The sequence below is a fragment of the Fonsecaea pedrosoi genome (assembly GCF_000835455.1).
Source record: "Fonsecaea pedrosoi CBS 271.37 unplaced genomic scaffold supercont1.8, whole genome shotgun sequence".
Classification (NCBI taxonomy): domain Eukaryota; kingdom Fungi; phylum Ascomycota; class Eurotiomycetes; order Chaetothyriales; family Herpotrichiellaceae; genus Fonsecaea; species Fonsecaea pedrosoi.
In genome coordinates this window covers 1489447-1506694 of record NW_013550608.1, presented here as the reverse complement: position 1 = coordinate 1506694, position 17248 = coordinate 1489447, and the positions used below count along the sequence as shown (strand labels likewise).

The following is a 17248-nucleotide window of genomic DNA, read 5'->3' as shown; positions in this document are numbered from 1 at the left end:
GCTCTTGGTGGCCTCTCCGAGGTATTTCGTTGGCCGCGGTGGTGGTTCGTGGGGTCCTCCCAAGGCAAGTCCTAATGGCCGAGAAGTTAAGTTGCACGTGAGCGCGCGTCATGTTCACGACGCGTGCAACGTGACTGGATTTCTACCACTGCCACTATTGTTATTCACCTAGATATCAAGAGTGTCTGCCAGGCCCAACTCAGGGTAGTCACGGTGTATGTTGCTCTGCGGCGATCTGTCATCTGAAACATGTAAGTGCGTGAGATTCTGTAACATACATGTTCTAACCTTACCGCAGGATACGCACCAAATTCATCTCGCTCGAGCATGACAAGGAAAACATACACCCAGCAAAAGCTGGCAGACTCAGTGTCAATTCGCCTGCGGCCATCGACCGTCTCATAAAGCCTTTCAAATGTCCCGGCTCAGCCAATTCCCGCAAGTCCAAAGGCGAGCCTGCCAGAAAGAGAAGAAAGGTCAATTATGCTGAAGTGGACGGCGGAGCTGAAGATACAAGTGGTGGTTTTACGCTCGATGAAGATTCTGTGACTCTCAAAGACCGGTTTCCAATCTTCAAGGTCAAGGATAAAGAAACGACGTTTCGAGCTCGATTCTCTATCCCTTTAATCAACAAGAATGCCTTTGATCCGTCACGACCAGCGCCTAGTCTGGGAATGCGCCTAGGTCATGGTTTCGTCAATAAGCCTTTACATGATCCCAGTGGAGAATTCGCAATCGTCCTATATGACCCAACTATAGACGAGAAGCCTGAGGAGAATGCTACGGACAAACAAGAGGAGGAAAAGCCGAAGCTTGACACACCTCTCATGCACAAAAGCCTGGCCGAAATACTTGGTATTAAGAAACAAGTAGAAGGGGAGAGACCCAAAGTACCGGTGGTCATTGATCCAAGGCTGGCCAAAGTACTGCGGCCCCATCAGGTGGAAGGAGTCAAATTTCTGTACAGATGTACCACAGGTCTTGTGGATGAGAAGGCCAAGGGTTGCATTATGGCGGATGAAATGGGCTTGGGAAAGACTCTTCAATGCATCACCCTCATGTGGACATTACTCAAGCAATCTCCGGAGGCCGGCAAATCCACAATTCAGAAATGTGTTATTGCATGCCCTGCCAGTCTGGTCAAAAACTGGGCAAATGAACTTGTTAAATGGCTCGGCGAGGGCGCTATCAACCCCTTTGCCATTGACGGAAAGGCGACGAAGGAAGAGCTCACGATGCAATTGAAACAATGGGCAATGGCTACCGGCCGAGGCATTGCGAGACCCGTCCTGATCGTGTCCTATGAATCCCTCAGGTTGAATATCGAGGAGCTCAAAGACGTTAAGATCGGGTTGATGCTATGTGATGAAGGACACCGCTTGAAGAACTCCGAAAGCGAGACATATATGGCATTGACCGGTTTGAATGTTGACCGACGGGTCATTCTGTCAGGGACACCTATCCAGAACGATCTCACTGAGTATTATGCCTTGCTGGATTTCGCAAATCCGGGTTACCTGGGGACCAAGGCCGACTTCCGGAAGAAATTCGAACTGCCTATTCTCCGCGGTCGCGATGCTGCCGGATCAGACGCGGACAAGAAAAAGGGTGAAGAAGCCAATGCCGAACTGGGGTTGCTGGTCAAGAAATTCATCATCCGAAGGACGAACGACATCCTATCCAAATACTTGCCTGTCAAGTATGAACATGTGGTGTTCTGCAACCTTGCCCCATTCCAGAAAGATCTTTATAACCACTTCATTCAAAGCCCTGACATCAAGAGTCTATTAAGAGGCAAAGGCAGCCAGCCGTTGAAGGCAATCGGGATTCTCAAGAAGCTGTGCAATCATCCCGATCTTTTGGACCTGGAGAAGGACCTTCCAGGGAGCGAGAAGTATTGGCCTGATGACTATGTTCCCAAAGAGGCTCGTGGTCGCGACCGTGATGTCAAATCATGGCACTCTGGCAAATTTTCGGTCCTAGAGCGTATGCTTGCTCGGATCCGTCAAGACACAAACGACAAGATTGTGCTCATTAGCAACTACACTCAGACTTTGGATGTCTTTGAGAAGCTATGCCGTGCACGCAATTACGGATGTCTTCGACTCGACGGCACCATGAATGTCAATAAACGACAGAAGCTCGTGGACAAGTTCAACGATCCAAACGGGGAAGAATTCGTCTTCTTATTGAGCAGCAAGGCCGGTGGCTGTGGTATCAACTTGATCGGTGCCAATCGTCTTGTTCTGTTTGACCCGGATTGGAATCCGGCAGCTGACCAGCAGGCTCTTGCTCGTGTGTGGCGCGATGGCCAGAAAAAGGACTGCTTCGTGTACAGGTTCATGGGGACAGGTACCATCGAAGAGAAGATTTTCCAGCGCCAATCACATAAGCAGGCCCTTTCGTCGACAGTGGTGGATTCGGCGGAAGATGTCGAGCGGCATTTTACTCTCGATTCCTTGCGAGAGCTGTTCCAGTTCAAACCGGATACCACCAGTGACACCCATGACACATTCAAATGTAAACGGTGCAACCCAGACGGCACACAACAAATCAAGGCGCCAGCCATGCTTTACGGTGACACAAGCTCTTGGAATCATTTCGTCAACTCTGGAGAGAAGGGCCCTCTCGGCAAGATTCAAGACCTCTTGCTCCGACAAGAGGCGTCGGAAGAGGCAGTGAGTGCGGTGTTCCAGTATATCAGCCACTAAGCATGGACTGCGAAGTTGCTACAGGTAGCATTGAGAGGGTTGAGTGGGATTGGTCGAATATTGGGTGATTGTACTTGGTATTTAGTGTAGGTGGCATTATTCCCTTGCGTGCCTGGTAACCATTTGTAAGGAGAGACGGCAGTAGGTCACAAATAGCGGATGCAGCTCGCGTGAGCAAGGATGAAGGATGGCACGCAGGTGAATAGACTGGAGGGCAACCCTGGCGAATGAAAGCAAGTACGAATCCCTGAAATGACCGTTTCAGCCAATGACCCAATTGAGAGGCTGTGGTGGCTGCAGCGGGAAAAAAGGGAAAGCAAGTGAGTGACGGTGACGGTGACAGCGACGCCAAAAACTTTCGTTTGGACCCCATCAACTCGACCTGCATCTGGACCTGCACCAAACGACGCGTCTCTTCCCATCAACCACCCTATTTCCCAAGTCCTCACTCCGGTTCTCACAATGCCCATCTAACCATCTCTACACTATTAATGTCTGAGCAGACTGTCTGACACCCTCTTGAGACCAGAGTCTGTCGCCGTTGCACCGGAAATTGGCCTTTCCACCTCCACAAACCTTGTTGCCACTTTGGGCGTATAACGCACATCCGATGATGGTTTTGAAGACCCGCGTCACTCAATCCACAGAACGCCATGGATCCCGCAGTTCAACGGCTGCTTACTGACAAGCTCTACGATAAAAGGAAGCAGGGCGCCCTCGAGTATGACTCCACCACAAATTCGAGATATTCGTGACTGTTGCTGATTCCCACAAGGCTCGAGCGTTTCATCCGAGAGGCTAGTGCCGCCAAAGAATATGACAAGATCCGGAAGACGATTGATCAGTTGTGTCACGACTATGCCTATGCTGTGCACCTTCCACATGCCCGTAATGGAGGACTCATTGGTCTAGCGGCTGCTTCGATCGCCTTGGGCTCTGTATGCCTGTCCCGTCATTATGTGTGGCGCCCCTATACTGATAACCCTCTCTCTAGGATGAGGTCGCCCGTTATTTGTCTGACATTGTTCCACCTGTTCTAGCATGCTTTACCGATCAAGACGCCCGTGTACGCTATTATGCCTGCGAGGCCATGTACAACATTGCCAAAGTGGCCAAGGGAGAGATACTGGTCTTCTTCAACGACATATTTGATGCATTATGCAAGGCATGACTGGACCTCCCTCGGCTGTCGTTGCTGCTAACGTTGGTACATATAGCTTGCTGCCGACTCAGAGCTCTCAGTGAAGAACGGCGCGGAGCTCCTCGACCGTCTAATCAAGGATATTGTTTCCGAGTCCGCGGCGTCGTACGTTTCAGTCCTCAATTTCAATGAGGATGGCGAACAACTCGATCCAGACAAGGAAAGCGCCGACCTCCCCACAACCTTCTCCCTTGCAAAGTTCATTCCCCTTCTCGAAGAGCGCATTCACGTCATCAACCCATTTACGCGCACCTTTCTGGTTTCATGGCTGACCCTTCTCGACACCATTCCCGATTTGGAACTTGTACACTACTTACCAGCTTTTCTTGGAGGCCTCTTCAAATTCCTCGGAGATCCGAATCGGGACGTGTATGTGGCGACGCAAGGGTTGCTTGAGCGCTTCCTTAGCGAGATCAAGAAAATCGCAAAGATCAAGCGCGGGATTGCCGAAAGTCGCCGCACTCGAGCTGGCAATCGTAGACCTGGGTCTGATGCGGGCAGCACTACGGCTCGCGGTAGTCAGTCGAATGAAAATGCTATCGAAGATTCCGAGTCTGGGACCGCTCAAGACGAACTGAACGAACTTGGGGAGCACGACGGTGATTGGATACCTGGACAAGATGTACAGGTGGATTACGCACAGATCCTCGATATCTTGCTAAAGTTTGTCGATGTCTCGTCCAGTAAAGAGACGGCGCCACAACTACGACTTGAAGGGTTGTCCAAACAAAAGGAAGAAGAGATCGGCATCGTCGCCCTACGATGGATTGACAGCTTCTTCGAGATCAGTCCGGAAGAAATTCTGCAGTTCGTGCCTCGCCTGCTGTCGCGCGTTCTGCCAGCACTATCGGCGCAGTCGGAGCAAGTCAGAACGACCGCCAGCAAGGTCAACAGGTCCTTGATGGATTACATTGTCACCTTCCAAGATGAGGTGTCAAACGATGACCAGGGTGCGCTCATATCCGGCACCCTGGTGAGTGTGACGACGCGAGACGGAGAAAGTTCCGAAAAAAGACAATCAGGGGGGACAACCAAGAGCGTGCCTTCGCAAGCGGACAGTAAAAACGAGACTCCTCCTGAAGCGTCTTCTGAGATAGAGCAGTCGCCTCCGGAGGTCACTCCCCGGTCCACCGCAGCGCCGTCACCGCAACCCATGGCTGACCTCGACTACGCGGCAGCAGTGAACGCGTTGACGCTGCAGTTCCTCAACGAACACGAAGAGACGCGTGTGGCAGCATTGAGCTGGTTGATTATGCTTCACAGAAAAGCGCCAAAGAAAGTTCTTGCCTTCAATGACGGGACGTTTCCTGCCCTGCTCAAGACGCTTTCTGATCCGGCAGAAGCGGTTGTGACACGCGATTTGCAGCTTCTTTCACAGATCTCCAAGAACAGCGAAGACGGATACTTCACATCCTTCATGGTGGCGTTGCTTCAGCTCTTCTCCACCGACCGTAAGCTGCTGGAGATCCGGGGCAACTTGATTATTCGTCAATTGTGTATCAACCTCCAACCTGAGCGCATCTATAGGACATTGGCCGACTGCATCGAAAAGGACGAAGATATCGAGTTTGCGAGTATCATGATTCAGAATCTCAACAACAACCTCATTACGGCGCCTGAACTGGCCGAGCTGAGGAAAAGGCTTCGAAACCCGGACAGCAAGGAGGGGCAGATGTTCTTTGTGGCTCTGTTTCGCGCTTGGTGTCACAATGCTGTGGCTACGTTCTCGCTGTGCCTCCTGGCCCAAGCATATGAGCAAGCCTACAATCTACTCCAGATATTTGCTGACTTGGAAATGACGGTCAACATGCTCATCCAGATCGATAAGCTGGTGCAGTTACTAGAAAGTCCTGTCTTTACGTGTAAGTTCTGAGGCCTTTTTTCCTTCTGCTTTGGTTGCGAATGCTGAAAGTTCACAGATCTACGACTCCAACTCCTCGAACCCGATCGCTATCCCTACCTTTATAAATGTCTCTACGGTCTTCTCATGCTGCTCCCCCAATCCTCTGCCTTTGGTGCCTTGAAAAACCGCCTCAACAGTGTCTCTGCCATAGGGCTGTTACATACACCGGTCTCGATGCCTACTTCAGCCAGACCATCGTACGTTGAGTCTATTTCTTTTCCCTTTGAATCTTGTCGAGCCAGCGCTTTTTTGTGTTGATCATTTATCTAACATGATCGTGTGGCCCCTTAGTGTGGTCTCGGGGATTTCTTCGACTTCTTTACCCGCTACAACCGGCAGCGCTCTAAATAGCACTGTCAGCTCTCGTCTCTCACGAACGCGTGATGCCACAGCCGCTGTCGGTGTGAACGAGATTAAATGGCCCGAACTGCTTGACAAGTTCAAACAGACCCAGGAACGCGCGAGGCGTCGAAACGAGAGACTTCTCAGGGGGGAACTTGATGCAGAAACGCCTATTTCTGCAATACAGAGTGCGGCTGATGATGCCGGCCGCTCAAGTCGTGCGAGTTTACGAGATGGTGGTATCGGTGGAGTAACGGACGGCGATGCATTTCGAAGCGGACATAAACTACACGGTGGACGACCTTTGAGTGGTGTCGGCGCAACTGGCACCGGATCAGGGTTGGTTAAGCCAGCAACTGGGCTGGCAATAACAGGTGTCGGGGGCCCTGGTGCTAGGACGGTGGGCGCCGGAGACGATCGAGTTGGACCGCATAAACGAGGTCATAGTCTGGCAGGGGGTTTTGGGAAATTTGCGAGCGGGATTGCCAGGGCTGGGGGGAGTAAAGACAGGGAGAAGAAGAAGTAGGGACAGCTGTGAGGAGAAGTCTCTCGAGTCTGACTGATGAGGAGACTTGGACCTCACAGGACGGACAGATGGGATTGGCAGTAGGGGTCGTATAATAGGAGGAATTCATGTACCAACCAAATGACCCTGTTGTTGTCTGGGCAAATTGTTATTGTTGGCTCGAACCCGCGTTTCTGATCTCTTCTGACTTGACAGGTGAAAAAGGAATGTATACGTGAGGCCAGCCGGATGGCGTTTACCATAATGTCCATCTACATCCATATATTTGATTGAATTCGAGGGCAAGCAATAGCGGGTGGGTGGGGAGTGGTGATCATCATCAGCCTTTGTACCCTTGGGAGCCTCCTCCTCGTGGCCTCGTGGCCTTTTATTATCCCGGAACGGAACTTTCCAAGTGACGGCGGAAGGGCGGACACATCAGAAATGGCGGAGGAGGGATCAATGAGGATATGGATGCATGCATGCATGAACGGGATGACGACGAGATGACGAAGCGATCATCCTGGTCCCCACATGTATGTATGTATGTATGCATGTATGTATGTATGTACTCCCTCTGACTCCATAGTAAACACCAAGGACACGTTCAAGGCATGGAAAAGTACCAAGTACTCCGCAGGTACGTAGGCAGGTAAAGTACATATGATGCATAGGTCAGATCAGGACATGATCAGCAGTAATATGTAGATCAGCCGGGGTGCCGCACTGCTGTGGAACGTGTGGATTAAATGGAATTCCAAAGTATGTACCCGGTAGATACTAAGTAGCTCGGTAGGTACCGCGGACAGGCATGAACCTATTGTATGTAGGTAGGTAGTGTATCTTCTTTCGAATGATTCTCCCCTTTCTAATCTCTATGTCGTAGTACAAGTGAGTGCGCATCAGCTGTGCTATGCTATCATACACCGCTACTGACTGCCTTGCGTGAAAGACCACCGCCAAAGCTTTGGCCGATCAACCAACACTCCTAACAGAACGACAAACAACCACATCTCGCACGGTTCTCAATCGCAAATCTGAAATCCGACTCTTCAAAGCCTCAAGCCTCAATCGAGCCTCGAGCCTCTTCCACCAAATCACTCACTCGTTCTTACTCTCCCCCACTTGGTCGCATTCGTAACCCTGCTTGCTCGCTCATCCAAAATGTCGACGTTCCGAAATCACATACTTCCATTGAAAGACAAAAGAGAAGCGCAAAACTCAGGAAAAAAAAAGGCCTCACCAGACACAAAAGAACGCCGGTGCTATGCTTTAAAATAAAAACCAAAGACAATAAGAGAATATTCACACGAAAGCAAACTCCCTCAAAAAGGTCCGGCATAGGCAGGCCACCAGAAAAACGGCTGACCAGCCCGTCATCACTGTCTTGTTCATTCATCTCCGTTGCTCGGGTGGCACCCACAGCACCGTCCTCCTCTTGTTACTTGTAGAGGTGTTGTTGGAATTGCCGGTCGAGTTGGTCGACATGGTTGGACTTCGCGAGTCGGCGGCGCCCGTGTAAAAGTATTCGCCGTCCTGGTATACCGCGCCCGTCGTGAATGTCGTCCGGTTCTTGCGACGCGCGTATTTCTGCTCGAGGCGGTAGAGCTCCAGTTCTGTTACGAGGTCAGTTGGGCATATTCCCCAAGAAGGATGCATTGGGGGAGTGGTTGGAGAAGTGGTGTCAAGAGAGGATGGGGCACCCTTACTTGCTTGGAGTTTGTCGAAGAGACCCATTTTGTGTTTGAACAGCCTTTCTAAACTTCTGAGAGAGTGATGCGAGTCCCTTTCGCAGGTAGGATGGTGTTTTTAAATAGCAGTGTCGAGCCTTCGTGTAAGCTGATCTACGGTGGCGGGCCTGGTCCTTTGGATAGACGTTGCCTCCTCTTCCAGGCTTTTGGAGTGGCCTGGTTCTTCAGAGGTCAAAATTCTCGCACACGGTTTGCCGTTTGATATGACGATAAAGGAGGAGTTCCTTGCTCGCTCGGAAGCTCGCGCCTTGATATCCCACGCCCTTTTTTCTCTTTGGTTCGGATAGTTCGGTTCCGGGGGGGGGGGGGGGGTTGAGGGAAAGGGTTTCTGTGAGGAGCAAATGATGGCGAACAGCGGGCCCCGGCGGTCGGATGGTGTCTTGTGAACAGCCGTGCGCTGCCAAAAAAACGAATGGCTGACCTTTGGGTCGAATGAGCAGTTTTCCTTCGGGCTTTTCGGACTCGATTTTCTCAGGCGAAGTGCAGCGCACCAAAAAGAAGGTCGAAGTATTAGAAGTAGTAGGCAGTAGGCGAGCGGGATGGGAAATCGTGATGCGCCAGATGTTTCCCCGGGAAGTTCAGAGTTTCTTGTGGGTTGACAGGGGCCCTAATGCAAGCTCTTGGGATTTCTGAAACGAGCGGAGTGTTGCAAGCATGCAGTAGGATCAAAGGTTATTCGAGGGTTCGCACGAACGAGCGAATGCGTTTGCGAGTATTGGGCAGACAAGAAAAAGAAGCAAAAATCAAAAAATGCGTCTAGGGAGGGAGGTGTTGAGGTCGGAATGTACCAGTAGCTCAGGTCGAGGTCTGTGGGATGAACTGTGTCTGCCAACAAGCGATTGACCCAAGTTATCAAGCATGGAGGCCCCCCCCCAGTATTCTACGAGGACAAGTACCTGTACCCTACAGTACCTAGTGACACTCTCAAAGTCTCGCCGCAAATTGACTTGGAAGTGGGTAATGGGATCAAAAGGGAGTTGGGCAGTGTGGCATCGTGGCAAGTGCAATTTCTCGGGCTGCGAGACTTCCAAGCTCAGTGGCTTTTAGTTAAACGTTAGGACTGCTTGGCCCCGTTGGACCTGCTCTCGATGGTGGCACCGGTGCCACTTTAACGGGCTAATGACCCTTAGCGAGCCCGACTAGAGATGCCATCGTTAGGTACCACGGTGCCTAGCGTCGATGCGGGTGATTTTTTGGTAGGTACCAGTACCTCTGGAATACCTCGTACTCCTTACAAAGAAGCAAGTAATACTACATATACGAGGAGCGGTTGCATCCCACGAGGTCTAGCCCAAACGACGCCCATGTGGTACAGCAAGGATCACCTACTACTGGTAGAACATGTATCTGAAGTATTTGAAACGAGATGCGAGAGTCCTGCTTGTCTATCCTGAGATGGGAGTCCAATCTACCTGTATAACTGCGCTCTGTACTCGTTATTTCCCCCACGAGCTTCCCACGCCCGTGTTGGCCTGTCCATGGCTGTCTTATCCAAGAGAGACATCCAACACCATCGAGAGATCGGCACTCGGGGGGGCTTCTCGCTAGACTCCATGCAGTGGTGGCCGTTCTCAAGAAGTGGACCTAATGCCACAGTCTGGACGCCACGTGCGAAAATGAAATTCGTTGAACCCCTGTCCTTGTCTCTGCCCAGTGCTGTCCATCATCTCGCTCCCCTGGCAACCTGGCTGATGGTGAGCCTTTGACGAAATGGGCGCCTTTCTCGATAGTCTCGATAGTTCCTCCACCTTTGTCTTGAGATCATCACCATCTCGCCTAGTGTTCTCGAAGCAAGGTTAACCACGATTTCTCTCCTTCCAAAAGGCGTTGCATCCTTGCCTAGCACGCCCTAACCATGCGAGAACACAAAGTCTTTTTTTTTGCTCACCAACGCGTAAATTTCCAAAGAAAACACGTCTAGGCCCCACGTCTGGCCTGGTGGAGGGACCGAGAGACGCATCCCCTTTTCAACTCGATAGCTTCAAGGTGAGCAAGATCAAAGGCTTGTTGAAATCAAGATTGGGTCTCCTTTTCTTCGCTCTGTCGCTTTTCTTCCAGGGATCGTTCAAGCGTCATGTCTTGTCCAATTGACACTTCCTGAGCTGCCCAGAGGTCAGCGTAAAGGCCTTCACGCGCCAAAAGCTCGGCGTGGGTGCCTTGTTCAACGACTTTTCCTTCGTTCAGGACGAAGATGATATCGCAATCAAAAATGGTGCGAAGCCGATGTGCGACAAAGACGCTGGTCCGTCCCTTCTCCTTCAGGATACTATTGATGTTCTGCAAGAGCGTCTGCTCGGTATAAGTATCCAGCGCCGACGTCGCTTCGTCGAAGAACAGGAGGGGAGGATCTTTCAGAATCAGTCGCGCAACAGCAAGCCGCTGCTTTTCACCACCGGAAATCATCATGCCCCGTTCGCCAACCATAGTATTCCATCCAGCTGGCAGCCGCTCAATGAGATCGAAAATGTGAGCTCGCTTCGCGGCACTCTTGACTTCGTCCAAGGATGCTTCGACGTTTCCATACCGGATGTTGTGTTCGATTGTGTTGTTGAACAGTGGTGTATCTTGGGGGACAACACCGATACTCCGCCGCAAGCTGTCAAGGCTCACATCTTTGATATTCTGTCCGTCGACCAGGATCTGACCAGAGTCTGCATCGTAGAACCGGAACAGAAGTCGAAGAATGGTCGATTTCCCACAGCCACTGGGTCCGACGATGGCAACCTTCTTGCCCGCAGGTATTGTCATGCTCAGATTGCGAAGGATGAGCCGATCGGCATGGTAGCCAAAGGTAACGTTTTCAAACTTGATCTCGCCGCCTTTCGTCAATGCCAACGGTCTCGGATTCGCAACCTCCTTGACGGTCACATTCACTTTTTGTAAGTTGAACAGAGTTTCCATATCGAGGAGAGATTGTCGAAGTTCTCGATAGACCGAACCCAAGAAGTTGAGCGGGACTGACAATTGGAAAACGAGTTGGTTGACCATGACCAAGTCTCCGACCGTCAATGAACCACTCGCCACCCCGTTCGCCGCCATATACATCATGGCTGCAAGGGCGCTGGAGAAGATCATATTCTGCCCAGTGTTCAAGAATGCCAAAGATGTGGTGACCTTGATTGACGCGTCCTCGTACTTTTTCAAGGCGGCGTCATATCTGTTGACCTCGAACTTCTCATTGTTGAAGTATTTGACCGCCTCATAGTTGATCAGCGTGTCGACGGCCACCGTAGCACCCTGATTGTCAGCTGCGTTGGCCTGCTTGCGGAATTTGGTTCTCCACGACGTCGTAGTAATAGTAAAGGCCGAATATGCGACCATTGTAGCTGCCGTGATCGCAGCGAACTGCGCCCCATACTGATATGTCAAGATGCCACAGACCAAGGAAATCTCCAGCACCGTTGGGAAAATATGGAATAACATGGACGTCAGCAAAAAGCTGATTCCTTTGGTACCACGATCCAACGCCCTGGTTAGTCCACCGGTCTGTCTTGATAGATGAAAATTCAGGTCCAGCCGTAATAGATGCTGGAAGACGTTGCGCGCCACATTGCGGATGGCCTTCTGTGCAACGCTCGCAAAGACAGCATTCCGCACCTCCTGAAACAACGTCGCGCCTATACGAGTCGCGCCATATGCCACTATCATTGATCCTGCCACCGTCCAGGCAGTGCCTCCAACAGCCAGGAAATCAATGTTCATAGAATCCACAATGTTTTTGAAGTAAAAGGGCACATTGACGTTGAGGATCTTGGCCCCAACCAAGAGGCCTAATGCCGTCCCAACCCGCAGCTTGGTCGGCCAGTCACCCTTGGGCCACAGATACTGGACCATTTCCCTCATGATGGCCAGGTCAACTTTTCGTTGCTCTTTGTTCGAGACGACCTTTTCCGAAAGGAGAGCTCCTTTCTTGGGGGGCTCTGGTTCGGCTTTGAGGGTTTCATTCTTTTGTATAGACTCTGGTTTGGTGACCTCGGTGCTGTCGGCTCTGCTGGGTGGTGCTTCCGCAAACTTGGTGGTGTGTACAGCTTTCTTCGAGTCATCTTGTCGCCGTATGAACGCCGACTGTGAGAATGCACACACACAAGACGGCGCATAACTCCGGCTCCTGGGTGATTGTTTGACTGCGAAGGGCCCAAGAGCACTGTAGAGCTTGCGCTTCCCACAGGGGAGGAGTGGACGTGATAGCATGATGGGATCCGGGGTCGGGTCGGTGTCCCTCACAGCAGGTATCGAGATGTCAACACCACTCTCCCTCCTCCCCTAGTCGAAATGGTCGCTAGTACCTTTTCGAATTATCCAAAAAAAGAGTCAAGAATCATAAATGGGCTGAAAAATCGAGGACAATGACATGATTGTCGAGGTAAAGACGCAATCACCGAAGCCGATGGTCGGAGAAATGTGCTTTGCGTCGTTAAGCCGAGACTGCGCTTGAGGCTGGAGTAATCTGCCGTAATGATACGGCGGAGCTTTTGATTATGATATGTAAAGCCTCATTTAGCGCCAGCCTTGTTCGTTGACCAGCCAGAGCACCATAACACACACGCAGCAATCTATTTACCATTTTTTGGCTCCAAAGTCCACAGATTTTCACACAAGGTGCACTGAACAAAATCCCCATCAAATACAAAAACTACTCTTCCCGACTCCGCACCAGATCAGCCATGGGTGGAGCATCGACGGCAGCCGTAGAGGCTCTCCGCAATATCGTCTCGTCGTCGTCCCGTGGCCTAGGTGAGAAGTAGAACTGGATGACCCCAATTATGGCCACAATGGCACAGCTCCACCATGCCCCTGCTGAACCAAGGCTGCTGTAGAAAATCCCGACAAGCGGTGGTCCCACCGTTCTCGCGGCGGAGCAAGCTGACATGGCCAGCCCATTCACTTTGCCCAGCACCAGCGGCGACGGCGTGGCGTTCTTCAAAAGTATCAAAAAGGTCGGAAATGAGACGACGCCCGTGAAGCTCTGAAATGCCAGCACGGCATAGATGCCCGCACCAGGTTTCGGCAGAAGAGAGACGAACGGCACAACGGTGTGGATGAACGGGCTAAGAAGCGTCACTGACAAAACTGACTTCCAGACACCCAATTTCGCCACAAAGAAAGGGAACACAACGGCCTGGAAAAATAGTGACATGACGCTGCTAACTGCGAGGTATGTCCCGACTTCGTGCAGACTCATCCCCAGGCCCCCTTTCAGGTCAAGCTCGCGTGGAGGTCGTTGTGGATCGTCGAGGAGGTAAATAGGGAGGACGGACCCAAAAGCCATCGAGTGGTACGACATCACGACGAGAGCAACGGTCCACATGATGACGGGTTTAGTAAAGGCCCTGATTTTCTCCGGCCGGACAGTTTGTTCTTCATCCCCATCTTCGATGGTAGCCTCGACTTGTGGTGGAATTTTTACCAGTGACGTGAATGAGGCGATGGAGGTCACAGATGGCCGTCGAAGGTCGAAGGCTGGATCGATGGCGACTGGCATGGATTCCGCCACGTAACCGAGCCCACCAGTCCCTGTTGAAATTGCACTGAGCGCCGATTGCCTTCTCTGCCTCGGCCACAAGGGCGTCGTCTCATCGACCGAATCGGCATTGTGGACCGTCACGAGTGTGCCTGGTGCTCGCGACACTGGGTTTGTCTCCTTGAGGAAGATCCATCCCTGAATGATTGCAATGACAATGATAGCCACAGAAACCAGGTTCGGTAAGAGATAAGGGTACTCGCCAAAAACCCCGTCGGGAGAGAAGAGTTGAGGATAGAAACGGGCAGGTTGCGCTGTAAATCCTCCCAGAGCGGACCCAGCGATTGATCCTAAACTCCACACAAAGGGCTGAACGGCGTAGGCGGTTGCTGAAGTCAAAAGTCAACTTCGAAGGAATGCACGTTCATTGAGACTCACGCTCGTGCTCTGGTCTCTTGACCATCTCCGCCACCATGGTCTGCATCACCGCCACGTTTCCATTCAAGAGCCCGCCGACTACTCTCGCCAGGAGAGCTACCCAGTAGTTCTTTGCAAACCCAAATATCAGACTGGACAACGCCACTCCCGCAAGTCCCAGGAGAACAATCGGCTTTCTCCCATAGCGATCAGAGATATGTCCCCAAATCATGGCCGTCGAGGCTTCGGCCAAAGCAAAGGCCGAGATTAAAAGGCCAGCGTAAAACGAGGCATTCTCTTCGCCCTTAATGTCGACAACCATCACAAAGGTGTAGGCTGTGATGGAGCAGAATGCGATGGGTTCGGCGAGACGACATAGTGCTGTTTTACGCTGTTAGCGGTGATTCTGAAGATAACTTGGAGGAAGACAAGGATATACACGTACCCAGGACCGTAAGCTGCTGGTATGGATATGCATCGTCGTCTCGCACAGAACTATCAGTCTGCTGCCGCTGATCCGGCATTTCCTTCTCTCCTTCTCTCCCTCTCTCAGCCGTTCCGCGAAGACCCAATAAAATGTTTCCTCGATGACAATGTCAACGGTCCACGAGAATCTAAGAAATTTTTCTGCGGCAAGGAGAGTAGGGCAAGAGCCGGGGTTTCAGGATTAAGAAAGAAAACAAACCTCTAGCGGAAAGAAAAAGTGTCCCTTAACTTTCGGGCATGCAACCCTCTCGCGTGTGAGCGGGCATCAGGTGGCAGTGATCGACGACCCTCCATTCCAATATCAACGGTACAGAACCCTTGACCGTTGAATGCATAAGTGAAAAAGTGAGGTGAGGGGAACTCTCCCCGGAGGCACATCCCAGCTACTAGCCCAGCCAGACTAGGTACCCGGACAGCCCTGCTAGGCAGGGGAGACCCCTAATAAGTACCACAGGATCGACGCCGGTCCAGCAGATCTTGGGCTACTTCACCTCCAGCATGAGAGTCAGAGGCGAAGTTGCCGCGCTGCTCTGTACCCTGAGCCAGTGGTTGTGCCCCCAGAGTCCTTTTTAGGCTGATCCTCGGTTGAATACGTACACGAAGCGACGGACTGGGTCCAGAGTGTGGATCGGCTGCTCTGCGGAGTGTCGGAACCGCACTTTACTTGTCCAACCACAGCGAGGGCACCAGTAGAAAACCAGGAGGAAGGGGAATACTCTGAATTCAGCGTTGAGGCGCGGGATGCCAAAGGAGGAAGCCGGGACGGGGCTCCAAATGGGCAACTTACCCCGTACTCTTGGTCTGAGAGAAGCGAACACCAGGCGTTGAAATGCTTTCGAGTAGGTAGATAGATTGTCTGTTCGCGCCAGTCAGCTTCGTTATGCCTCACCGCCAAAATGCAAGATATAGTGGAGCTGCGATGAATACAATGACCGCGACCAAGACTGTCATGGCTCTGACCAGTCGGATTGCTCACCGCTGACCAATCTCGATATTGTGATTTTGATGGGTTTGGGAAAAGCTTGAGGGAGAGTTGTGAGGAGAACTGGAACTTGGTAAAGAGCTTGATACTGAACAATGCGACGAAAAGTCTCTCAGTGTCCAGGGAATTTGTACCACTAAGATGACCTCCCATCTGAAGGGAAGAGTTCACGAGAAAGGATGTTCAGAATAGGAAAGGTTTGCGGGATCATTTTGAGACCGACAGGAGAATTAGTGTTCTCTATGTACAAGCTGAAGCGTTGACAGCCATCGAATGTGCCAAATTGGCGTAGATTGAACGAGGAGCATGGACAGGTTCACTTAGTTGCCCGGTACAAGACTAATTAGGGTAAATCAGGCCAGGACCAAAGAGGGTCTTGTTTGCGACTTCGTTTGCGTTCGCAAAGGGTCCGGTCGAGTTGACTACCGCCGCAATTGTAAGGCCGTTCAATGAGTTCTGGCTGAATGGGAAATGGGCTGAGAAGGTGGCCAACCCGTTGCTCGTAGACGGGTTGGTGATCGTTTCAACGATCGGCAGGTTCTGTTGGTTGATATACACCAGGCTGAGGCCTTGAACCGAATCTCTCGAGATGCTGAAGGTGAGTTCCTGATCGACAGCTTGGATGTCCTTGGTCAAGACGTTCAATGTCCCGAAAATCGGCACGTCAATGGTGTTGTCGTTGGGACAGGTGCCAGGCACAATGAAGTTCTGCTGAAGCGACGAGTACGCAAATTCACGGGTTGACTGGGTCAGGAACGGGAGTTCTGAAGGGACCAGATCATTAAACAGTGTGCGGTAGATGCCTTGCTGTGCTCCTTCTTGGCCAACCACAGAAACGACGCCCCTAATCACACCCGAGTCTCCATTTTGCCCAAGGCGGACTGCAACATCTTGAAGAGTGCTAATGACCACGGCAGTGAAGTTTGCGGCAATTTGGATGGCGCTTGTGAGGTCAGTCGCAGGAGATTTGAAAACACACGGCTGAATCTGGGAGACGTTAAAGTGTTGTAGAACGTTGCCAGCATTGATGGCATGCCACTGCTCCTGGCCTTGGATGATCGTCAGCTTGTCAATAAGATCTTGCTTCAACGATGAATCGTGGATCTCAAAGCCGGGGACGTTGTTGGTAATGTTCAGCAGCAGTTGGGTGAAGTAATAGACTTCAAAAGTCTCCTGGATCTGGATGACCTTGAAACTTCTTAGGTCATCTGGAGCCAAAGATGGTGGCGGTGGTGCATTCGATATAGAACCATGAGCTTGATCCGTTAGCTGTTGAAAAGCTGGCGTGCCCTTTTGTATACTCGGGAATCCATTCGAGAGAGGAAACACAACCGGGGCGCTTGGTCCATTTGCTCCGACTGGGAACTGAATGCTATCGGAAGACTGTGGTGCTGGAGCCGAAGTATCGAGAGGAGCAGCTTGGGTGGGCAAGACGAATGCCATATACCCCAAGGCTGAACCAATGATTTGTCGAATACAACGCATGTTA

The 17248-nt window shown here is 51.5% G+C and overlaps 6 protein-coding genes across 6 annotated transcripts; 2 read left to right on the top strand and 4 right to left on the bottom strand.

Moving 5' to 3' along the window:
• Positions 1–74: 74 nt before the first annotated feature.
• On the top strand, positions 75–2711 carry Z517_11854 (uncharacterized protein; the record flags this gene model as incomplete). The annotated part of the gene is made up of 2 exons (XM_013423437.1): positions 75–97; positions 299–2711. The coding sequence occupies 2 exons, from the start codon at positions 75–77 to the stop codon at positions 2709–2711; spliced, it is 2436 nt and encodes an 811-aa protein (XP_013278891.1).
• A 653-nt stretch (positions 2712–3364) lies between these two features.
• Positions 3365–6683, top strand: Z517_11853 (uncharacterized protein; the record flags this gene model as incomplete). The annotated part of the gene is made up of 7 exons (XM_013423436.1): positions 3365–3432; positions 3487–3649; positions 3706–3840; positions 3929–4595; positions 4629–5774; positions 5832–6012; positions 6107–6683. The coding sequence occupies 7 exons, from the start codon at positions 3365–3367 to the stop codon at positions 6681–6683; spliced, it is 2937 nt and encodes a 978-aa protein (XP_013278890.1).
• A 1374-nt stretch (positions 6684–8057) lies between these two features.
• Positions 8058–8399, bottom strand: Z517_11852 (uncharacterized protein; the record flags this gene model as incomplete). Its single annotated transcript, XM_013423435.1, has 1 exon — positions 8058–8399. One exon carries the CDS (start codon positions 8397–8399, stop codon positions 8058–8060), a length of 342 nt encoding a protein of 113 aa, XP_013278889.1.
• Positions 8400–10426: 2027 nt separating this feature from the next.
• Z517_11851 (iron-sulfur clusters transporter atm1, mitochondrial) lies at positions 10427–12604 on the bottom strand (the record flags this gene model as incomplete). The annotated part of the gene is made up of 1 exon (XM_013423434.1): positions 10427–12604. One exon carries the CDS (start codon positions 12602–12604, stop codon positions 10427–10429), a length of 2178 nt encoding a protein of 725 aa, XP_013278888.1.
• A 442-nt stretch (positions 12605–13046) lies between these two features.
• On the bottom strand, positions 13047–14815 carry Z517_11850 (uncharacterized protein; the record flags this gene model as incomplete). The annotated part of the gene is made up of 3 exons (XM_013423433.1): positions 13047–14263; positions 14313–14672; positions 14737–14815. The coding sequence occupies 3 exons, from the start codon at positions 14813–14815 to the stop codon at positions 13047–13049; spliced, it is 1656 nt and encodes a 551-aa protein (XP_013278887.1).
• Positions 14816–16098: 1283 nt separating this feature from the next.
• On the bottom strand, positions 16099–17244 carry Z517_11849 (uncharacterized protein; the record flags this gene model as incomplete). Its single annotated transcript, XM_013423432.1, has 1 exon — positions 16099–17244. One exon carries the CDS (start codon positions 17242–17244, stop codon positions 16099–16101), a length of 1146 nt encoding a protein of 381 aa, XP_013278886.1.
• Positions 17245–17248: the final 4 nt, after the last annotated feature.